Genomic DNA, 25,926 nt, shown 5'->3' with positions numbered 1-25,926 from the left:
ATTTATTCTTAAAAATCTGATTTGGATAATTGTTGCATTATTTTCTTCGTTAATAAAATACATTCTATTAATGTTTCTGAAATTTTGTCAATAAATTAACTAATAATATAATTCTATGAGAAAGTATTCTTCCTATTCATATATAAACTTCGTGACCGCTAATTTGCGAAATATACTCAGTCAGATTGAAATATTCAATATTTTGATAAAACGATTTGTAGAAAATGATGTAGCGACCTGTGTTTCTTTCAGTCATCCATAGCCAATGTTCGTCTAAATTAAAGTTTCTTTCTTCGCCGGAACATCCAAATATTTTAGAACCTTTACTTGCCAAACTTGACACTGTTGGGAGTTTCGTCGAACCAAGATGCGTCAAAGAACGGCGGATCGTTCAGTGAGTCGTAGATTGATGCAAATATCTTTTATTCGATATGTATTTCATGCATAAAATTTGTTTTTCTACAAAGTTTCTTTAATTAATTCTAATGGTTAGATTTTTAGAGGATCGATAAAGGGTGGAGAGAAATTACAAACAATTCTATTTCTATTTCGTTCATTTGTAATTGTTGAATATTTTTTTACATTCATCATTTTTCTGCGTTAACCGTGATATATTTCATCTTGTCTACAGAAAAAATAAAATTTAATTCTCCGAAAGTTAAAATTCTCCGAATGCATATTTTTCTTACTTTTAATTATAAAGACGTAGTGTCATTATCTTATCCGGAACGATAAAATCGATAGGCCTATATTTTGATGGAAAGTCTTCCTTACGAAGCGCTAAACAATAAGTGGCAAAAGCTTTTCGACAGATAGCCATCGGAAATATGATATTGGCGAATAACAGCGGATCTCACCTATCTCAGTCGAAACGCAAATGCAAAAAGCAAAGCGTGTTCCACGTCCCCCGTAATATCTCCCTATTGTCTTTTTCTCGTCATACTCTCGTCGGTGCTATAGCCGGTTTAACAATTAAATTACAGTCGGTGCCCCTGGAATTGTCCCGTGGAGCCTGGCAAAAAGGAGGAAGTGATCCCCCAATGTCTACCGGAGTCACGAACGACGAGGAGCCTCTCGAGAGTGTTAAGAAAGTCCCCGCTGCTACTCCGTTTCTCCCTTCCCATGAAAGTAGGGTAGATAGGCAGGGCAAAGCACAAGCCAGGATATTGAAATTTCCCTTCTAGGAAGTATTTTTCTTGTTCAATTTCTCCTCCATCCACGAATCTCCCCTGTTCCTCATCCTAGGTCACATTTTACTCGTTCCCCAAGTTCCGTTCTTTATCTTTTGGTTAAAAATCATACACGACCCTTCCGAGAAGATCCGACAATAATCCCCGTATGATTGATTTTGACAAAGATTTTGTTTATGCTTTATGATATCTTTTTGGACATTACTTTGAAAATTTTCTGTTATTACAAAGAAACGGAAAAGAATTTGGCAATTTTCTCATATGTATCCTCTCGCATTATTGTTCTATATTTAGCGACGTATAAAATAATCGGCGTAATTGAATAACGTAAAATGAGGATGTAGATTATCAATTTTAACCGACTGTAGTGTTGCTAGAATCTTTATTACGAGCACGGAAGAGCACGTATAACGGAATGTTGGTGGCCAGGGATAGGCCAACATTGTTAATTACGCGCAACATCCGCATAGCTTCATATTACTTCAACCCCCCTGGCGAGGTAACGTAGGATATAATGTCATGGAGTAAACCAGTTCTTATTGCGAGGAAAATTACGTAACCGCACATATCTTTTCTTTTACCAGAAATTACCGTCCGCTTAATGCGCACGGATATCGTATGCCGCAGCAATCAAGCAAGTTTGGTTTTCCTAGGTCGGTGAAGGGATTTTGAAATAAGAGGCTCTCAATATATATATATATATATATATATATATATATATATATATATATATATATTCTCAGAAATATTATCCAATTAAATTTCAATCATTTGTTTAATAAAAAAAATTCTTTTCTATACGCGAGTAATACGCTTTATAAAGTTTTACAAGTTTTAATGTAGAATTTCTAGAAAAGGGCGGCAAGGGAAAGAAAGAAACGGAATAATATCGGCGCAATTATATCTACAATATTGCGGAAAATTACTAAAATCGAGCATTATTATTGAAAAAAAAAAACCGCCCAAGTCTTCATTGACTTAATAAACGTGTTTATTAAACGTAAACTTGGTCGAAATACGGATCAATATGTTATGATGAAAGCATTACCGAGAATATTTTTGTATTTGAATCGAGTGATAAGAGACTTTCGCGACAAAGATGTGCCAAAGAATCGAGTATAAATGTCACAGAAATTTTAGCACAAAAGATAACGATACGCAAAGTATAAAGGTTAATTCAGAATTTGGAGAGTGGAAGCGAATCGTAACAAAACCATCTCGATAGAGTTACATGATACTAATACCCTTAAATATAGCCGGTAAGAACTGTCACGTTAGAGCGTGTGTTATTTCTCACCCATCAATAAAGAGAAGTTCAGTTTCTCCCGTAAATAAACTAGAAAACTCTAATGAAAACGTGGCAAAAGAGTTTATCTTGGGAGAGAGGGAGATATAGAGACGATTGTCTTGTCCCTCAGGGAAGATAATTTCAGTACAGCTCCACTTCTATTTGCCAGAAAATTTATTTATTTATCTGTCTATAAATAGTCTAATCTGTATATCGTTTCATCACAGAATCACAGAATAATTTTTAGCTTATTAGGAATCTTATGATTGCAATATATATAATAAATTAATATATTATTTATGAAAATATAAATATTATGGCAATTTAGAGAAAGAGAGAGAGAGAGAGAGAAATCTCTTTTATTTGATGTAATTAAAGAATGTCCAACTGCGTTGTAGTTTATTGCAGTGAACAGACGAGGTAACGCTAAGCGCTACATTAAAACTTATATGATATAAATATTTGTATAAGATTGTTTTTTTTTTTTTTTTGTAAAAGATATGCTGCTATATTACATCGTTTCAATAATAGAGAATCGCGAAAACTTATGACCATAATGAATGGCTTACGAGTGTGCGTAATGATTTGGAATATATGTTTCGAAGAATGGTACTCAGTTGCAAGAATCGAACATTCATCACGGCAACGATTGCTACTAATGCAATGTCACGTTCTTGACACGTGCACGCTACATCTACATATATCATAATAGGGAGAAATTCGTTGGATTTTCCGAATACCTCGTCCGCTGGATACGACCGCGTTTCAATTGATATTTGCCAAGAATTCGCAACCTCCGGTTTTGCGGAATGGAACTTGCGGCAGTCGATGCCCGAATTATGATTTACAAACTATATCGATTTGCAGACGAGGAAAACGTACTTAACGGATGGAAAAACTAATTATTATTCATATCGTTCAATGATCAATAATAATTTATAATTACCGATATAATCGAAAGATGGCGATAATTAGAGTCGAACCTAAAAGAGATCGATATTTGCGTCGACACGGACGCATCGCTTTTTGCGCGAAAACAATTTGAACTCGGAATGTACGAAGAGAAAAACGAGAAGCTATATGAAATCGTGGAGACTTTATGATCGCCCATTACGATCACCCAGGTGGACGGTTCGAAAATTGTAGGCGCATTAGCTATTCAGGCGCATCAGACTGTCGGCGTGAGAGAATATTGAACTGCGCTACCCTATTTAAATATTCATGAACGTCTTTGTAATCGATGTGATACGGGTCTGGCGTAATCTCACGTGTCAGAAAGTAAATAGGCCTGCATTTTCGACAGAGTGATTGGCGTCGTCTCGTCGAATCTCGTAATTAAAGCGCGACGAAGACAGAAATCGATCATTTTTTTTTTTTTTTTTTTTTCCGTAAGATACATCTCGGATAGAAAAAAAAGATGGATTAATCCAGAAATATCGGCGATCTGGAGAGACCTGGGAGATGTTTTGGAATTGATAAGAGATGAGTTGGGGATTCGATACGTAGCGAATACGGCGTATAGAGCTCGACAGCTCTTCATTAAGCGACTTAGAGCAAATTTACCGTAATGAAGGTTACGAAGAAGATCGCACGCGCGCTCACTCGCCTTCGGATCGGTTGATCTTTATTTTCTTTCCGAACGAATGGGAATTAAATTCGGTACGTTCTCCGTTATACGCATAATGCTACGTGCTACGTCGTCGTCGTCGTCGTCGTCGTCGTCTCTCGTTTCGCCGTTGGATGTTTAACAGCTCGTACTGAAATAATTTCGGGCGAAATTTGATTTGCTAATTTGACATCGGCTTTCACCGCCGTTGTCCCCCTCCCGTCCCACCAAACCTCCCGTTACCCGCATATCGCGGCTACCCCACCTTTTACCATCGCAATGCAACGACAATGGCATTATAATTATAATTGCGCTGCGGCGCCGGAGTAAACAGCCGGCTTTGTACGCGCGTACGAACTTCTTGCTCTTATTAAATGAGACGGCGGCAACTCGTATGTACCGACATTATTGCGTACCGCGGTAATAGGAGTAATGTACCGTCTTGCCCGGGGCCAAGATTGACCGAGATCAATGTTGGTATAAAATTATATTTCCGTTAAGGTACGCGCTCTCGCGTACAACGATCCGTTATTTTCATTTTTTTTTTTTTTTTACTTTTGTACTAGGATAATTGTTTTAAAATTTGCCGCACACGCGGTATATTTCGTATTACACTACCGATCTATCCCGCCGTTCGCTAGATAAATATGAGACGTGTAAAGGAAGATCGGCCATTTAAAGCGCTATGCGCCCCGCGGGACGTGTAGTAGTATAGATGAGGTAATAAATATGTAAAAGACGCTTTACGAAGTGTACACACAAGCGTCCGTCCCCCGAAGTGTATCTGGTAAACGTCGTATTACTTCGAAAAGTGCATACGGAATGACCTGACGGTATAGGCTTTTAAAATGAATTATCTGATATGATCGATAGCAGACAGTCCAAGAGACATAAAACACATAAGAGCTTTCATACCCGCATTTCTTAATCGAATACGATCGACTCGAAAGTTGTCGCGATAAAATGCGTCCCTATATATATATAATATACGCTATTTGCTTTTTTTTTTTTTTTAATGGGAAATTATAGATTTAATTAAAAATCTATAATTAAAAATCTCGAACTCTCGTGTAAGAGTTCTCGTTCACGTGGAGAAACAAAGTTAAAAGACACAGATATAGTAATATATATATATATATATATATATATATATATATATATATTGGATGATTGCATAAGTTCGTGCCCGATTTTCATAGATGGCATTAAGTTACTGCATGGCGGAGTTCTATTGTTTTCGTGTGGTAATTGTTGCTTACACCGAATAGATGACGTTGTCTTATGTCAATTTAGCGTCAGACATTGTTCAGATAAGTCCATTTGTGCATAAGAGAAATCATTAAAAATGGTGAACGAAAGGTGCATTTGCGGCATGTAATGCTATATGAATTTCGGAAAGACGTGAGTGTTGGGAGTGCACAAAAAAATATTCAAAGCGTTTATTTGGACCGCGCTCCTGCTCTCCGAACAGTCAAAAAGTGGTTTGGCAGATTTCGAAATGGTGATTTCAACATGGAGGATCAACCCCGCTCTGGACGGCCTTCTAGCATTGATGATGACATTGTGCGTGCCTTAGTGGAAAGAAAGCCAAGGATTACAACTGAGGATATTGCTGAGAGGCTGAACATCGATAATTCAACCGCTTTTCGTCATTTAAAAAAGCTTGGATACATTTCCAAGCTTGATACGTGGGTGCCGCATCTCCTGACTGAAAGGAATAAGCTGCAGGAAAACTGCAGGAGTTGCAATGGGAAATTCTGCCATATTCTCCAGATATTGCGCCTTCAGATTTTTATCTGTTCCGGTCTTTGCAGAATAGTTCAAATGGCAAGAATCTCAATTCCGAAAAAGCTGTCGAAAACCACCTTACAACCACCTTTTTTCAAGAAAAACCAAGTTCTTTCTTCAAAAATGGAATCGACAAGCTTATAGATCGTTGAAAAACCATTGTAGAAAAGAATGGAGACTATATAATTGATTAATAAAAGTGTTATCTCTAAAATATAATCTATTGAAGTTTATATTTAAATCGGACACGAACTTATGCAATCACCCAATAGTATTATTGGATATCACGCGCAAACGCAACGTGGACCATTTGCGCGCTTATGATTATATCTGTTTAGCTTTACTTAGTTAGTGCCCAACTAAGCAGACTGTACAGCATTATCTATCGTCAATTTGCTCTCTCGCGACAACATTTACGTCAACTCCGTATCCTCCTACCTACGATGCTACAGGATGCCAAAGCTAATCGGGCCTTACTCCTAGATCCCTTTGATGATTTGGACTAGAGGGTGTCTAATAAGATCTATCCCTATAACATCTATGCGCCCACGCACACGTGCGTCCTACTCAACTGTACAGCTGTTGGAGGCCGTATCTCTCTCAGTATCCGTTTCCGACGCATATCGCGACGCATTTAGCCTACCCTGATATCTCCAGTCGAACATAATTAATCGTTTCATGTGAGTTTAAGACTCGCGTTTAATATGCCACATTTCCGGAATCGGTTTATTTCTCAAGCACGTATGACGATATCTACTTTGAGAAGATTTCTAATCGTCTTACACCCTTTTCACGTACATGTTATATTTAAAGATATACGCAACAAAAATAATCTCCTTCGTTCTTCAGGTTTTTCGCATTTTATTACAAAATTCCGTGTTTTTATATATATATATATATATATATATATATATATATATATATATATATATACAATATATACATATAACAGATATGTCAACTATGTATATGCTTTATGTTTGCGTCTCTTTGAAGGCAGCTTCTGGAACGCTCTAGCTATGTATCACTCCTCATTAACAGCACAGTATTCTCTAATATGTACGTTTGATCCTATTGAGGAGAATATATCCGTGAGATTTGTCAGCTGTGCGAAACCATCGACAATCAACATATGCCGCTACTATGATTTCGCCCCGGCGGTCCAGATTATTTCTATCATTATGCCCCATGATATACTGATATCCTTGCGTAAACTCAAAACGCATCAAATTATATAGATTCAGAGATATAAATATTATACCGAAGTCACAATATTCTAATAACAAAGCTTCGTAACATGCCTTGTTTGTTTGAAATTAAAACAATTAATGATAAGTGATTAATAAAATATTGTATAAGTAAGTTGCAATTGTTTGAATTTTGAAAATTTTTAAAATGCAGATCGAACATTTTTTTTCTTTTTTTTTTTCGAAAGACATAAAGTACATTGATCAATGATAAAAGCAAGATGATCAACGTTTTATGAAGCATGAGCGAAAATCAAAGATTAATCATCAAAAATCTTTGTTGTTAGTAAATAGTTAGTATACATATATATATATATATATATGTTTTAGATGGTAAAAATTCTCACTACGTTTTCAAATATGGAGTGTTTATCTCTCTCAATAATGGAATTATTTAATGGGATACATTTATGTTATCAAAGAAATGATTGATGATGCAGGAATTGGCAATGTCGCAAAACAGCTGATTTGATCTGGAAAAATCACGTTGCATCTGATTGCGTCCGATAGCCGATATATGTATCTAATAAAATGATAGTATATATTGTTGTATAATAATAAAAATTGATCAAGTCTCGAATATGTTTTCGTCGGAAAGTCATAGGAATCGTCGACTGTAGCAGAAAAATATCTTTTTCTTCTCCATTTCATTCATTATTACATTGGAGAAAACAATTTAAAGATAATCGTATCATTGTTAGTTGTAATTGCCTCTCTTGAGGAAAGATCAAGTTGAAAGTTTGACGATGATACTTAACGAAATTGCTTTATATTTGATCGAAAATATCGAAATTTTAGAGAGATTATTTGTATAATTTTTTCTTCCTCAAACTTTGACCTGATTTTTCTTTAATTTACAGTTGAAATCATTTGGTGATTGTCTATGATAATATACATAAAGTTAAATTTTCATTTAATCTTCAAATACCTCGTGTGCGTAAAGTACACACATTTTTTTCTATCCAGATTATAAAAAGGGTATGGAAGGGGAAATTTAAATGCGGTTGTTGTGTCGAAGCGCGACGCAACGTTTTCGATTTGTACGAGATGACATAATTTCCGTCTTTCCGTGTAATCAGCACGACGCCTTTAGATGTATGTACATCGGATACTCGACGCAGGTCTCTCGAGAACAACTCGAAAGCATTAAGTAAAAGCACTCCTGAGGCACCAATGTAGAGTAGCCCGCAAGGCGGGAAAGCGGCCTGCTCATTACTCGGCCTGTTAAGTTTTCAACGAAGCCCGCGCTAAAGAGTGATTTACACGCCTAGGGTAAATCCCCCTTCAGCGTTGCTTCCACAGCGAATCCTGTACCTTGTCAGCTCGCGATTTCGAGCAGGCCAGTGTAAGAATCGTCAACTCTCGGCACAAAATCGCACGCATCGAGAACGAACAACTTTTAATTAAAAACCATTTAATTAAATACCATTTAATTTTCGATCAAAATGATCGAAATTGTACAATAAAATTAATGTACTCTGCTAATATATCAGCAACCGAATATATCGTATAGTATTTGCATAGTTTTAAGTATATAGACAAATAATACAAGCGTGTATACATATTACAATCGGATATACGAAAAATCAATCGGCCTCCCTTGCATTCTTCGTATTCCCATCCTGTGAAATGTAAATATGGGTACATTGCATCCATTATTTGTTTTGTAAGATATAACAGTGAAGAATGCTGGGGAAAATATATCGCGCGCCATATACAGCTTCGTTCCGTCGAAAATAGTCGCGCGAGAAGAATTTTCGGTAAAAGATTCAATACAATTTAATTGGTATATTGTTGAAACGTTATCATGGATAACATTTTTTTCTCTCCAAAAAGTAAAACGGGGGAAAGGACAGAGAAAAAGAGAGAGAAAGAGTTGAATTCTCTATTTTTGTTCAATAAATTTAATTTGATGACGCAGCACAAAGAACGACAAATTTTCGTTAATAATCTTTGGCGACGTACCGACAAGCAATTATGTACGAGCGGTTCTCATACAAAAGATTGCGCTCTTTCTATACTGCTAGAGACAAATTATCACTTTATTTCATTCTCTACGATATCACATCGGAGTAATATATTTATATACATAAAGAAAGCTTAAATATATATGAAATTATTGTAATTTTTTTTTTTTTTTTTTACAAAATGAGACTGGATTTACACAGTGACTGTGTGGATTTTCTCTGAACCGCATCTAGTTTTGTGGATCACTCTTTCGCGCCAGCTAAAGAGAAAAGTCGTGTCCTTACGTACTGTCAAAAGCGCGAGAAAATCTTGCGCGAACTATTTTCTGAATTTATTGCAACATTTTAGAAATCTACGTCATGGAAAGCTTAATCAGTCTCGTTGACGTAAAATCGTTCACATTAAATTCCAAGATTCATTTGCGCGCGATACGTTTCGACATATTCATAATCCAAGAAATTTTATGTTTGCGCGCAACATAAGTTTCATTATCCGTACATTGAAAAATTTATTAATATTCGTAGTATACATATATGATGGATGTATCGAGCGAAAGAATGCGGTTTTTCAATTAGAAAAAAAAAAAATTGAATCCCCTTTTGAAATAATCATTTAATTTTTACCATAGTACTAACATATATGGGTGTATCTATATTATACGCTGAGCGATTCATCGTTTTCATCGTTTATTTGCAACAGGGAGCGTTGCTTGAACGTTGACTCGTGCGGGATCTAAAATCGGACGAATAATCGCTGTCTTGCGTGACGTGACCGGCCAGGCCAAATACGTGTATTCTCAAGCAATAACATCGCAAATGTGTGTTAATTCCCCAAGAATACGCGTCGCCAACCTGACCTACGAAGCAGAGCGTGTGTCCGTCGTCTTCTTTCTTGAGGGCTCGAGCCGATGATACCACACAGACGAGAGAATCGCGATGATACTTGATTGGCGCATCATTCACGTTTCAAAGCGTACACGCACATATACGCATGTTTATCGCAAAAAATTTCTAACATCAATCCGTCGTGGCTGTGTAATCCTCTTTGCGACCTATCTGAATATTTTTGAATACTTTAGATACCAACGCGTTCCGCGCAAAAGAATATATAGTAATCTAGGAATTATATGAGGAATTATGGATGTCACAGAAATAGGGATTTAAGCGAGCGGGTACGTGAGGTAAGGGCATTGATGCGCAATGAATGCGCGATTAAATAACTCGATAAAATAAATCACGAGAAGAAAGAGAGAGAGAGAGAGAGAGATACACATATATCGAGGCGGCAGATTTTAAGCTCGTGAAGCAAAAGTATTACGAGGAGGTCCGGAAGTCGGCGATAATATTCACCTCGTCTGCTTTAGCCGCGCGTGTTTTAGTATCCATTTCCTCACGGATACTTAAATTCTTGCCACGTGTAGGTGGTACCGCGATGCGATCGTACGCAACGATCTTCGAGTGTACGCGAGTTCATTCCGTGCGACTTTGGTGCCGGTACACCCATATTCCATTAGTTTTACGCGCGAGACCCATCGCGGTTTATACGTACCGGAGGACGGAGGGAAGAAAAAAAAAAAAAAAAGGAAGCGTTAGTATCCCGAAACTGTCTTACATGTACGACGCGATAAATTCGAACAGCATGACACTATTATTTCATTCCCGCGGCTTTTATTATACTTGCCATCCGCGAGATGCGACCCAGATTTGATCGCGATCGAATCGAGAATATTAAAGCGGATCTTAAGAGGAATCTTGGCACATGCGGATCCGCGCGAATATCGGCCAACAGGCGTTCAATTCGGATAAATGTAAACTTGAACCGCCAGAAAGTCTGCGCACATCTCTGATTCGAAGAGCGAAACTAGCGAGTGTACGGTAGTAGAAACGAGAGATGAAAAGAGAGACGGTGCTTGGCGATGAATTCGACAACGTGGAACGATTAACCACTGCGCGAACGTCTGCCATCCGCGTATATAAAGGCAAATACGATTACTCCGTATTTGGTTCGTAAACTATATTAACCTTTGCCTATCTGAAGGAGGGAAGTGGTTCATTTCCAGAGGAGCTCGGAAATTAGTAGGTGTTACGCGTAACGGCATTAGAGCGCGATTCGTCAACTCGATTCAATCTCTCTCTCTCTCTCTCTCTCTCCCCCTTCATCCCTCTTTCTTGGCAATTCAGACATCTTGCAAAACGTGCTTTATTATAGCCGACGCGACGTCACGAGTGAGCGATATAACGCAATTTTAAAATAAATATTGCCACGATAATTAATAGCTATTTATTCGACGTGGCATTCTTCCTATTTACGATATTCGAAGAATGTTAGCGCAGGGTGCTCGAAAGAAATGCACGCAAATGAAAGCCGATAAAGAAAGCGCACGCAAGGTAAACGCGAAAAGTGAATGCTAAAGAATGTTGAGAGCAAGAGCTACCATTTGGTGCGAGCGCTAGACATGGGCGTTAAACGCTGGTCCACGGATGACGATCGTTGTCGCGGGAACAGGAACCAGGAATATCCTAGCGCGGAGCACTCTAGCGGTTTACGGGAAAGTGATCTTAAAGGTGCTCACCCGATTGAATGGAAATAAAACGTGGACACACAACTGCCAATACACTTAGGTTGGATTCGCTGTTCTTGTTGGATGCGAGGAGGAGGAGGAGGAGGAGGAGGAAGCTCGACGGCGATGCCGGAGCTTCGGAGGACGGAAACAATTCCCTGATAATAAGATCCAAGTGCCGAAGAGAGCGTGTAACGTGCAAGGCGAAAGGCGGTAGAGAACGGCGTAATGCTAGGGTGTAATAATTGAGGGGAGAGAAAGGAGAGAGAGGAAGAAAGAGGGAAAGTAGACGTTTCCGTAAATGGGATGTTGCGCGATAACTAAAAGATTAAACTCGGATCATATCTCTCACACATCATATTTCTCATGCATAATTCTAGATTGAGCAAATTTAATGGATCGAGTCATAAATAATTACCAACACACATAAATATTAATTTTTCGTGTGTATAATCTAAATAATTAGTTCCCCTAATAACTTTTGATCTCTCATCGAGTGTCCAGATTTTCAGATTAACGATCAAAAATAGAATATATATCGTCGTATAAAAGAAAAAAAAATTACCAGCGTCGAAAATTATTTATGATTCGATAGAGTTCAGGCTGATGTAAAGTTTAAGATCTTTCTCTGTATAAGATGTATCGCGCGCGTTCAACATGCGCGCAAAAAAAGACGGCTTGAATACTAAGCGAATAAAAGGAAATACATGACGTCGTGTCTCGCATACATAATAAACGAGCGAAGCGTAACACGTTTTAGCTCGCTGCTGCTTTTTTTTATCGCAATGTCTCGTACGACACATTAATTAATATGCGCGTGTGCATGCGTATATTTAAAATCTAGATACATATTTACGTTAATAACGCGATACAATACTGTCGTTATATATGAAAAATGAATTTCAAACTTGAGATTGGGAGAGTTTCTGGAGAAATAGAAATTAAAATAAAATCTATACGTGCAGCTCTTCGAAAGGCGAAGAGATCGAGGTACCGGTAAAATAGATAGAACGAAGAGCCAGAAGAAGGGAGTGCGCGATAGGGGTCGCGGAAAAGGATAAGGAAGGGAGGGAGGGGGGGGGGGAAAGAGAGAGGGTTGAAGTAAAGGCAGACGGACGGACTGACGGACGGCGGATCCCCGACAAATGGATTAAGCGCAAATTGCTAAACTCTGTTTAATTTGGCCAAATGAATTTTGTTCCGCCGGTCCCCTCTCTTTCTCTCTCTCTCTCTCTCCTTTCCTCCTCTAACCCCCTGCATCCTCTCCCATTCCATGTTCCTCTCTCTTTCTTACCCTTGCGCGCTAGATAGACCAAACTTTCGGTCGAAATCTTGTTTCCCGTTAGGTTGCAAGTCGTATTTCGAAACAGACAGACAGATAGACAGACAGACAGACAGACAGACATCTCTCGCCTTTTCGCAATTTTTTCGCAAATTGTTAAATGTCTCAAATGACGGATCTGATTTGCATCCTACATGCTATGGTGACGTTCTACGTGTCATTTTTTTTTTTTTTTTTTTTTTTTTTTATCAAATACTTTTATCATCTAATTACAAAATTTACACTTTATTTAAGATCAGTGATTAGAAAGTCAGAAGAGTCGTAGAAAATTAAAATCTTTATATATTGATGGGGGATTATATGCGTTTTGCGAAGAAAAGAAACTACTCTTTCCAGATGCGTTTTAATTTTTTTTTACGGAAATGAAATATTGTATTTCAGGTGTGGTTCAGTTAAGATGAGGTAAGAAAATTTCACTCGCGAGTTTTTTCCACGAATAGAAACGTTTAACTCAAGCACACGTTTCATTTTTTCGTGGTGCAAAAAATATCCGACAAATACGGAGAGCGACGCGAGATTACGTTTCCTTTAATTCTCTATTAATGTTTGTCCTTTGATCTTTTAAAAATTTACAATGTGAAATATTTATCCGTGAATATTTCGATTGCTTATTGCATCTGAGGGTGGTAATAATGCTCATGAATAATGCACAATTTTGTATATAAATCTGTCTATATATATATCTTGTACGCCATCTGCGTACAAGATGATATAGATATTACTCGATCGGTTGTTTGTCGATATATCAGCGAACCTACTTAAGTTTGTTTCTGCGTAGTACTTGGAACTTTGATCTGACTCATGAATCGTCACGCGGTGCGTATCGTTTAACCGCTATGAGAATTTCTCGTTGACGACAAGGCCGTTGCGTAAATAGAAAACCATTGTTGCCTTACGTACAAGAGCCACTATTAGACGATACAAATCTTCCAATGGAATTAAATGATATTTGTGTGTCATTCATTCATTCATTAGCTATTTTATCTTTTTAAATATTTATATCGCAAATATTAAGTATTTAAATATTTATATCATAAACAACTTTTTTTTTTAACGATATATTTTTATCTATTGAAAACAAACTTCATACGAATTAAACGTATCTTGTTTAAAATGATACGCGTATCACACGTTACAAAATATAAAGATATTAAGTCTGATGTAAAAATATCGTATGACGTCACGAAGCATGACATAACGAGCCATTTAGCGAGCGACAGCAACGCTTTGTTACGAGTAGTCGTGCATGAGGATTCCAAGTGGGCAGATCGCTTTGACTAGACAGAACAATCGCGCTTAATAATATTGCATTGGATTATAATTTGAGGGTATCTCGCACACAATCGCGAACATTGATATTGACACAAATTTTCATTTTACATATTTCATTTTACATATTCTGATACTTGACTTTATTCCAGAACGAAAGGAGCAATCGAGTATCTCGATCAAGTTAGTTTATTATGGAGTACTGGACGATAGTCTTATCGATATTAGCCGGCGTATTAGTCGCTGTTTATTATTATTTCTCGTCCCGCGAACGATCGAACGTTTTTCAGCAGCACGGGATTCCGTATAAAAGGCCGCAGTTCGTAGAAAGACTTTGGGAAATATTCGTACGTCCAAAAAGTTTCGCCGCGGTAAATAAAGAAATATACAATTTTCATCCCGATGCTAAATATATCGGTTTCTTTAATTTCTCGCAATTGGTCGTCGTGTTACGTGATCTCGAATTGATCAAGTCCATCGGCATCAAAAATTTCGACTCGTTTCAAGATCACATATTCTTCGGCAGCGACGCCCAAGATCCGCTTTTCGGAAAAAATCTGCTCGCGCTTCGCGGAGATCAATGGCGTGACGTGAGGACGCTTCTGAGTCCTTCTTTTACGTCTAGCAAAATGAGAGCTATGTTTCAATTGATGTCCGAGTGTGCCGTGAATTTTTCAGAGTATCTGGTAAAAGTGCCGTCTGAGAAACGCGTTATGGAAATGAAGGACATTTTCTCGAGATACACAGCCGATGTGATCGCCACGTGTGCCTTTGGCATTAGCGTGGATTCGATGAGAGACCCGGGCAACGATTTCTACACGTTCGGCACGAAAGCGACAAATTTTAACACGATCGCTCTTATAAAAATCCTGCTTTATCAACACATGCCGAGATTCATGCGTCTGTTAAATCTTAAGATGATAAATGAACGTACCAACGCATTCTTTATAAATCTCATAGCTGACACCATAAAGACCAGAGATGAAAAAAATATCATTCGACCGGACATGCTCCAACTGATGATGGATAGTAGAGGGAAAAGAGAGCCTGGGAGAGAACTAACCATTCTGGACATGACATCGCAGGCGTTCATCTTTTTCTTCGCTGGTTTCGACAGTAGCTCGACCTTGATGAGTTTCTTAGCGCACGAGATTGCCGTCAATCCACATATCCAGGAGAAACTACAAAATGAAATCGATAAGGTCTTGGAAGATACGAACGGTCAACCATCCTACGAGACAATCAACGGAATGGCGTATCTCAATGCTGCGATTAACGAGACTCTTAGAATGTATCCGGTGCAACTGATGACGGACAGGCTGTGCACGAAAGACTTTGAGTTGCCCGCTACATTGCCAGATGCGAAACCATTTCTCGTGAAGGCGGGAATGTTAATCTGGATCCCTTTTTACGGCCTCCAGCACGATCCCAAGTACTTTCCGGAACCGGAGAAATTCAAACCTGAGAGATTTCTGGATGAGAACAGAGGGAGCGAGTGTAATCTCAATGCTTATTATCCATTCGGATTAGGACCAAGAATGTGCATAGGTAACAGATTTGCGTTGTTGGAGACGAAAGTTATGCTACTTCATCTGTTGGCTCGTTGTGATTTAAAGCCGTGCGAGAAAACTCCGATACCGTTGAAATTAAAAAAGGGTGGATTCTCGATGCGGGCCCAAGGCGATTTTTGGTTGAGCGTTATGCCAAGAAAGAAACGGTACTCTACACAACCGGTCACAAATACAGATTAAGTATCTTAGTTGTAAGTTAATCTTTATACCGAATACGAATATTCAAAGCTATTCAAAACCTACGAAAAAAAATGAGAGACCACGGGTATAATTTTATATTATACAATATCAATAGACAATATATTACATACGTATAAACTTATAAAATAAATAAAGTAAAAATAATAAAGAGGTTTAATAGTGGTGAAAGATGAGAGACGAGGTCGTGGTGTGGCGATTTTGCAAATCACTCTATCGACGCCAGTAATCTTGATTATAAAAAAAATTTTTTATTCCCTCCATTATTGATCAATAATTAATGATACACGTGTTCAAGATCGTTGGAAATAGTTATTCTAATAGGCAATCTTGTTATCTTTCTACCGACCAACTGTTGATCGGCGTAAATCACATTAATCTCGTTAAACATTAGCGATGTGCAAAAAGCTAAAATATATTTAAAAATATGAAAGATAATACCGCCAATCCAATATATTTTATCTCGATCTAATCAAATCGTATCAACAACGACGGAAATGTCTGAGTTAGATATTTCTATTTATCGAGATACTGCCGGTAACTGCTCTTACGTAAGCAATGATGATCACGTGAACGTTGCGAACGTGTATATAAGAAACGTCATTTCGATGTAGCAGCAGTTGATCGTCGAATCTCGACGCGTAAAGTTGTGTTTCCGCTTATTATCTTCGCTATTAATTGCACAAGAAAAAAAAAAAGATATTTGATAAAGTGCAAAAGTTGAATTATATTCAGGACTACATAATATGTGTACACTAATTTAATAAAGCAATTTCTTTTTTTAACATGGTATACGTAATCGCTCTGACGGTGATAGCGGGCGCTCTAGGCCTCTATTATTATATCTTCAAAAATGTCAACTTCTTCAAGAAACATGGCATACCGTATAAAACGCCTTTTCCCATACTCGGTAATATGGCAAAAACCATGTTCCGTCGCGAAAATGTACTTGATCTTGTAAAAAATATGTACAATTTACATCTTGAAGCCAAGTACGTTGGCATGTTTGATATGACAACTCCAATTGTAGTGATTCGCGATCCCGATCTTATTAAATCTATCGCGCTAAAAAACTTCGACATGTTTCCGGATCATCGCACTTTCATCGAGGAACATCAAGATCCATTATTCGGCAAAAATCTGTTTTCCCTTAAAGGAGAGAGATGGCGACAAGTACGGCCCTTACTGAGTCCAGCTTTTACGTCCAGCAAGATGAAAAGTATGTTTAAATTGATGTCGAGTTGCGCCATCGAATTTAGCAATTACTTGGCGCAAATGCCAACGGAAAAGAAGATGATGGAAATGAAAGACGCCTTTACGAGATACACAAATGACGTAATAGCCACTTGCGCTTTTGGTATTAGCGTTGATTCTATGAGAAACCCGAACAATGAATTTTACGTTTACGGCAGGGAGGCGACCACTTTCAACAGTATCGCTTTTGTAAAGATGTACATCTTTAGAAGCTTGCCTTGGATTGCAAAAATATTTAACTTAAGAATTATTCGTGACAAAATAGCGAATTTCTTTCGAGATCTCGTAGAAGACACCATAAAAACCAGGGACGAAAATGGTATCGTCCGTCCAGACATGCTGCAATTAATGATGGAGACTAGAGGTAAGAAGGGCAAACCAGAATTGTCTATCGAGGACATGGTATCTCAAGCGTTCGTTTTCTTCTTTGGCGGTTTCGATAGCACTTCGACGTTAATGTGCTTTGCCGCTCACGAGATCGCGGTGAATGAACAAATACAAAAAAAACTTCAACATGAGATTGATAAGGTCTTGGAAGAGTCAAATGGATCAGCACCATACGAAATAGTTAATAACATGGAATACATGGACGCTGTGATTAGCGAAGCTCTCAGAATGTACCCGGTTGCTCCGGCATTAGATAGAATATGCGTAAAATCATTTGAGTTACCCCCGACATTGCCAGGGATGAAGCCTTTTACTATAAAAAAAGGAGAAGGCATATGGATACCGGTTTATGGACTTCATCAAGATCCGCAGTACTTTGAAGAGCCGGAAAAATTCGATCCCGAACGGTTTCTTGGTGAACGAAAAAAAGAGAGTCTCAACTGCGGGGCCTATCTACCCTTCGGGTTGGGACCCAGAATGTGCATAGGTAATAGATTCGCTTTAATGGAGACGAAAGTTTTGCTATTTCATCTATTGGCACGTTGCGATCTCAAACCTTGCGAGAAGACATCGATACCGCTCAAGATCTCCAAGGATGGCTTCAATATGCGGCCCGAAGGCGGCTTCTGGTTGAATATATTACCAAGGAAAAATATTCATCGCACTATTGCTATTAATGCAGTCAATGGGACATCACATCAGCTGTAAGAAAATTTCATCAATATTTTTAATTACATCTTGAAAATTTGAAAATTGATGCATTTTTTTCAATATAAAAAATATTTCTTGCTATTTTGTTTACTAGTGATATTATCTTTTCAAGAATTATTTTTAATTGTTACTTTATTAAAGTTTTCATACAAAATATATGTGTGATTGACAATCTTACGATATATAAAAATCTAGTATTCAAGTATATTTTTTATATACTTATGAATAATTTAGTATTGATACTATGAAATAAAATAGTCTTGGAGATATCTTAGATTTCAAAAATATTCGCTAATATTTTTAAAATAATCTTAGAGATTTTAAATGTTGATTCTATAAAATAAAATAATCTTAATAGAAATATACCATATATAAGAATTATAAAATCTTATATAGATGTAGCTTTATATATCTTTAATTAAATTTCAGATAAAATTGAAAATGCCATAATCAAAATGAACATAAAGGATATTTTTTCCTTATTTTTGCGATAAGAAGATTTATGTTGCTGCGAGTTCAAAAAATGGCATCATATTGCAACGGAAATATTTTTGGTATGCTAAAAACAGATTTGTTTAATTTATAATATTGCGTATTGCTGAGAGACCGATAGAGGAGCGAGCATAAAATGATTAAAGTTTAAATATCAAATGTTATCTTTTATCTCATATCGTAATTATAGTTTTATATTATACGGACAAGTATTATTAAAAGTAGCTAAAATTAATGGCTACTTAACATACACATTGTGACCAAATCTATCATTATTATATATATAAAAAATAAACATTTCATATACAAAAAATTAACACATTAATAAACGAGTTAAAAAAATTATGTTTTGTGTAACATACATATTATAAATATAATTATAGAATATATATTTCAATAATTTGTTAATATACATATATATTTCGATATATTTTTACGTTTTACATTTATTTTATTCCATTGAACCAACATCAGAAAAAAACCTTGACGTTGCATCAAATTACGCAATGAATTCCTCCATATGATAGATATACATATATACAAGAAACAAGATAAAGAGAGAGGAAGTTGATTATCATGACTCAACAATGACATATTTATCTTTCGCGATCATTCGCGATCATTATGTTTTTAATTAGCATACGTATATAATAAATAGCATTTTCTATTGCTATTTTTCTGTCATATTAAAATTACTTTCTATTACACTTCTTTTCTACAACTTTTTAGAGACATGTTTCATGAAAGTGATACGCTGCGTTTATTTTCAAGAGAGATATAAAAATTGCAGATTTTTTTTTTTTTTTATTAATTTAAAAAGAATAGATAAGTATCTATCTATCTATCTATCCACTCTTATCTAATACTGATAGATATATCTCTATCACTTATAAACTTATAATAATATTCTTGTAATATTCTCCCATCAAATGTACTTCTTATATACGTATTAAGGAAAAATTGTTATTTTTATTGATAAAAAATGATAAAAAAAAAAAAAGAAAAGATTAAAAATTAATCGAAGATCAGAGATTAAAGGAAAGAAACATGAAAAGACCTAAAGATAGAATGTTGCTTTTTATCTTATCTCGTAATCATCGATGAGCTTGCAATTTTATAATGCAAATAATCTTTTTTGTAATACACACAATATATAATAATGCACATTTCATCATTGCTGTCTTAATAAACACTTATATTTTACCGCTTCATTCCATTGAATTTCATAGTAAACTGGTTGTTTTCGTAATTTATTATGCTAGAATAAAGATGCACGATACAGGCAAGCCTTAATCAAAGTAGAAGGTTAATGATTAATTCATTACCATAATGAAGAATAAAAAATGTGTATCGTTACATATAATAAATGCAGAAACATTAGATGATCAGAGTTGACACGAGTAACGAAACTACAAAATATATGTAAAATGTATTGTAGTATATTATTTATATATTATATATTATTATAGCGCTATATCTATCATCATGTAGACAATATCATATTGCAAAAATTTAATTAACTTATATATAAATTGCGAGATATATGTATTGTATATTTGTCTTACATTGTAAACTATGAGATATATACATATACTTTTGAATATATATAACACATCTACTGCTCAATTACATCCCATCAGCATTCGAAAATAGCTTGGCTTATTACGTCAAACTGCGTAATAGACTCCTCCGTGTGATAGTTATAAAAATGAGGGAGCGAAGGAGAGATAAAGAGAGAGAAAGAGAGACGCGAAATTGATCATCGTACCGCATGTGCAAATATATGACGTAATTCATGGACACTTTAGTATTATAATCTTTCTGTTATGCGTGCATAATAAATTTGTAAGATAAATTTTCCATATAAAATAAGCCATTCTGTACGTATATTCTTTGAAAATTTAGAGGAAATCATTATTTGTCAGAAATTATTAATAATATATATATATATGTATAATATTTTTATAATTAATTTTCAAATCCAAAGTAAAGTTTATTTAAATTTAAATGAAAGATAATATTTTATTATTCGTTTACATATCTGATAAATAATCTAATAAATACAGTTACAAGTTTACTTCGAAAGCTATAGAATTATAGAAGATTTTGCCTTTGTAAGTATTATGTATAGACTCATCTCGTAACAGAGAGTTTGGCGGTATAATAGACTCGGGATTCTGCGCGTCAAGCGAGACATCTCTCTCGCATTGACCAAAGAGGATCTGCATTGGTTGCACGTTCTCGCGCGCAGTTACACGACGGATAATGTATTCAACTACGTGATTGGGCGTTTCCAGAGACGCGATACGAGCTTATGAATGCCACTTTAATGAGCGGTCGGGAGCGTGCGCTTCTCCCCGACGCGATAGTCGCTGCTCTTCCAAAGGAATCGCGCGCGCGCGCGCGGCGGATCTCTCGACGGACACAGACCCCGACTTCTATTAAATAAGGCGCTCGCGTGACACTTGCCGTGATGCTTGCTGGCGAGCCAACTGGACACTTTGTTGCATTTGATCCACTTGGTCATTAGATACGGTTATCCTTCGATGCTACGAGAGACCCTTGTAATTTAGATAATTAGCGGCCGACTGATAATCATCGGACAAGTTCTCTACGCGCTTAATGCATTATAATGATCGGTGATCGGGACGACCAGTTTTTATATATTTACTCGTCATCTCGTAATTTGTAATCAGGTATTACAAAACTATTAACTATTTAAGAAATTGAGGCTCTCGAGGAAATTTCGTGCCCTGTGCACATAATCAGTTTCATAGAAAACTTATTTCTCTATGAAACTGACGCACCACCATCCGCGTATGGGGCGGCTCTTACTAGCCCGCGATTATTTAAATTTCTGATATTAACTATTTTTTTTTCTACGAAAATATACAAGTCACAAATATTAGGAAAAAGTAAGTAATTGAGAAAAAATTATTAATATTAATAATATATTTAGCAAATAATCCCGTATCCTTTTAACGAAAAAACATTTTGCAAATTCAATAAAAATATATTCAATATTATTATTATTATATATATATAATAAATAGTTTATATATAGTGCAAGACTATATCACTGGTAAAAATGACCATTTTCAACTCTCCGAGGTGTATCTCCAAGCAAGTATCCTGACTCGATAAAAGTACCCCTTCTCTAATCTAATTCACTTACCGCCGCTGGAAAGGGACCGCATGTTGGAGAAGGGCTAGGAATTGATGAAGTAGGGATCATAAGGGTGGCTCGAAACGATGCATTGTCTCGCTACGAAGAAATTGAGTAGGGTGTGTGGCGAAAACACTTTTATAATTATTTTTGGAGCTTTTTACACTATTCTCTTTTCGTATAATAATTAATACAAAATATGCGCGCAAGTAAATATCAAAACCAAAAAATTGCGATTAAAATTTATTTCTAGATTTGACTCGTGAAAATCGTCATTCGAATTTTATTGTCGAATTTTATTTTTTTTATTTTATACGATATGTGCGCGTGTATTTCGTGATTAAAATAATAAAGAATAATTTATAACGTAATAATTTTTTTTAAATTATATATCTATGCACATTAAAAAGTATTCTCTTTTCCATCGAAATTCTGATTCAAGGATTTTTATGTAGATGTAAATTACATGAATTTAAAGATTCGTGCAATTACAAATGTAATTAGAGCGAGTAAGATCTTACATTGCCGAATTTGTTAAACAAAGAAACAATTTTTTCAACTATTGCAATACGAATTTGATCAAAACAAACAACAGTTAATAGAAATTAACGACCTTTTACGGCTGCTTATAAAACAACTCGTATTAAGTTAGAAAAATGTTAATAGTTTCTGGGTTCAGGGAATATGACGTAAATAAAATTTTTTTGACATAAAAACTATCTTATTAATATTATTAAAAATTTTTTCAAAGATTTAGCAACAATGTTAGATATTAGATTTAAGTACAGGATGCATATCGCTTCTACGCTGAACATTCAACCAGAATCCATTTTCCGGCATTAATGTCAGATCTTTCTTGTTAAATTTCAATGGCAATGTGGTTTTCGCGCACGGTTTCAGTTCACATCGCGCTAACAGGTGAAACAGCAGAACTTTCATCTCTAGCAAGGCAAATCTGTTGGCTATACACATTCTCGGCCCTAATCCAAATGGCATATAGTATGAAGAGTTGTGATACATCTTGTTGTCTACAAATCTTTCAGGACGAAACTTTTCCGGATCGTCATAGTACTTTGCGTCACGATGGATCGCGAAAAGCGGAATCCAAAAAGTCATACCTTTCCTCATGGTGAAAGGCTTCTCGCCTGGTAATGCGGGTGGTAATTCATAAGCCTTGTCGCATACTCTTTCTAGAATAGAGACTGGTGGATATAATCTGAGAACTTCGTTTATCACCAGATCTAAATATTCGAGGCGGTTAATAGTTTCATAAGTCACTTCCCCATTCGCCTCCTCGAGAACCTTGTCGATCTCCTGCCGCAAATTAATTTGAACATCTGTGTTAACCGCAAGTTCGTGAGCTGCGAAGGACATTGCGATCGAGCTAGTATCGAAGCCACCGAAGAAAAAGATGAATGCTTGCGCGATCATGTCGTCGAGATGAAGCTCTCTTCGACCTTCTTTGCCTCTGACATCCATCATCAATTGAATCATATCCGGACGCGTAATGTTCTCGGCATCACGAGTGGCGATTGTAGTCTTTATAATTTCTTTGAAGAAATCCGACACATGACTGTCTATAAGTTTTATATTGATAATTCGTCCGAGCGTCGGGAAGGTTTTAAGAAAAAAAAATTTGATAGGGCGAGCTTTAAAAAAGTTAATCGCCTCCTTGCCATAAACATAGAATTTGTTTGTCGGATCCTTCATAGAATTGATCTTGATTCCAAATGCACATGTAGCGATAACATCATTTGTGTATTTAGCGAAGGCATCCTTTATATCCATGTCGCTGTTATCCACTAGTATAGATGTCGATAGAAAATTAGCAAAGTCCACGGCGCATTCCGACATCAAGGTGAACATCATTTTCATCTTGCTTGATGTAAATGAGGGGCTTAATAGACTTCGCACATCCCGCCACTTTTGCCCGCTAAGAGAAAACAGATTGTTCGCAAGCAAGGGTTCGTTCAAATCGCTGAAACCGTGACGATCGGGAAACGCGTCGAAATTCTTCGCGAGAATAGACTTAATTATTTCTGTATCGCAAAGCAAAAAAGTCGGAGTCGTCGTGACATAGAATCCAAAATATTTTGCATCTCGATTGGAATTGTATATCTTTTGAAGGAAATCGACGAATGATATTCGGCGAAATATAACCGATGTCAAGCTGCCTAGTACTGGAACAACCGGTATATGAATGATACCGTGTCTTTTGAAGAAATTGTAATTTCTAAACAGATAATGGATGCCAAGTGCACAAATCACGATTGATAACAGTATCGACCAGTATTCCATGGCACACGAATGTTATTTCAAATTGTCGTCGGAATCTGTTTGCGAGATGCCTCGCTTGAAAATTGATTTAGCGCACTAGCGATGTTGCTATTACGAGCCGTTGAGGGCAACTGTTTATACGACATCGTATCTCGTAATATATCAACGGATCTTTCTGATTAAAAGCGGTTTGTAAACGCTGACATTACGTAAGATTAACGCGCAAGTACTAACGAAGCATTGATATTTCACAAATCAATAAGTTTTGAATATTTCTTTATTTACTGATGATATTTATGTAATACATAAATGATGATTAATATAAAAAATCGTATCCATAGGTTAATTATTATTTATAATTACGATTAATTATAATTAACTTGTTGATATGATATTATTGATGTAAAAGTATATTTATTGTTGATTTTATAGAACAGCGTTATATATAAAGACATTTTGTTATTTTAGCTGATTTATGTTTTTATCGTGAAGTTTGCTATTGCGCAAGTGCAGATCGTTCACGGATCTGATAAAATTGTAAAATAAATTTTATTTTGATATTTAAAAAACTATTATATATAACCCCGCTATCGTTAATAAAATGACGTTTGAATCAAATTTTTTCAACAAAGAATTATGTGCAGACTTTATAATCTCTAATATCATATATCTATGAAATATAAATTTTTTATTGTTTTCTTTTTAATCGCCTGTGTCTATTAACAAATATGAAAAAATGTATGTGCCCGAATTATTAAAGTTATTATAATATAAAAACTAATGTGCAAATTCAAACATGATTAATAATGTATTTAAAATTATAAAATTTATAACAATTGTTTCAATCTCTCTCTCTCTCTCTCTGTCCTCAAATAAATAGAAAATTAGTTTATGTGTGTGTGTGTGTGTCAACAATATTTCTGTCATTATACGCATTTATATATATATGTTTATTAATGACTACATATATTTAACTTTAATAATGTATATATATAATTCTCTCTTATCAGTTTTTCTTGATTTATATTATTATCATGATATCGTCATAATTTCGCGATACATTATTTTGCCCTCTGTCGATTTTGTTTATTTTAATCTTTGATGCTCTTATCGCAATGCAATCATTTTGACCTTCCATCATATTGTAGAATTGAATGTACTTCACTCCGACGATCATTCAAATACAAAAGCAATGGGTTAATAGTGTATTCTTCGCGAGTTAAAAACAGTTATTTTCAGTTATGCATCAGTTATATTTCAATTTCACAATCTGTATGCGTATTTCCTATATTTTTATATTTCTTGGTAATATTTTTTTATTTTCTCTATGCATCTTAATATTTCATATTATTGTTTATGAATATTTATCTTATATTTATGTAATTTATTATTTATGGATAATTAATTTATTTGCACATAGAGAAAGAGAGAAAGATAGAGAAAGGAGAAAGTTACAGATTACGCGTTATTATGCTTATATGTATATAACAACTCGTACTTTATAGTTTTTTCGATTTAATTGGATAAAATAATATCTTATATTTTCTGTCGTTATATATTTATATTGTATATACAATTTGAACTTATAAGTGTAAAAATATATTTAATACGA

At 35.8% G+C, this 25,926-nt stretch overlaps 3 protein-coding genes across 3 annotated transcripts; 2 read left to right on the top strand and 1 right to left on the bottom strand.

Annotated features, from left to right (window-relative positions):
- The first annotated feature begins 14,236 nt into the window (after positions 1-14,236).
- Positions 14,237-16,506, top strand: LOC138933454 (cytochrome P450 9e2-like). Its single transcript, XM_070296167.1, has 2 exons — positions 14,237-14,317; positions 14,411-16,506. Exon 2 carries the CDS (start codon positions 14,453-14,455, stop codon positions 16,007-16,009), a length of 1,557 nt encoding a protein of 518 aa, XP_070152268.1. The 5' UTR covers positions 14,237-14,317; positions 14,411-14,452; the 3' UTR covers positions 16,010-16,506.
- Positions 16,507-16,658: 152 nt separating this feature from the next.
- LOC138933453 (cytochrome P450 9e2-like) lies at positions 16,659-19,889 on the top strand. The gene is made up of 2 exons (XM_070296166.1): positions 16,659-18,372; positions 18,809-19,889. Exons 1-2 carry the CDS (start codon positions 16,814-16,816, stop codon positions 18,810-18,812), a joined length of 1,563 nt encoding a protein of 520 aa, XP_070152267.1. The 5' UTR covers positions 16,659-16,813; the 3' UTR covers positions 18,813-19,889.
- Positions 19,890-20,277: 388 nt separating this feature from the next.
- Positions 20,278-24,512, bottom strand: LOC138933455 (cytochrome P450 9e2-like). Its single transcript, XM_070296169.1, has one exon. It carries the CDS (start codon positions 24,333-24,335, stop codon positions 22,803-22,805), a length of 1,533 nt encoding a protein of 510 aa, XP_070152270.1. The 5' UTR covers positions 24,336-24,512; the 3' UTR covers positions 20,278-22,802.
- Positions 24,513-25,926: the final 1,414 nt, after the last annotated feature.

The sequence above is a fragment of the Polyergus mexicanus genome, unplaced genomic scaffold, assembly GCF_030449975.1.
Source record: "Polyergus mexicanus isolate NDT 795.1 unplaced genomic scaffold, iyPolMexi1.0 SCAF_5, whole genome shotgun sequence".
Taxonomy (NCBI): domain Eukaryota; kingdom Metazoa; phylum Arthropoda; class Insecta; order Hymenoptera; family Formicidae; genus Polyergus; species Polyergus mexicanus.
Note: the sequence above shows the minus strand (reverse complement) of the source record. Positions and strands in the feature narration are given on the sequence as shown.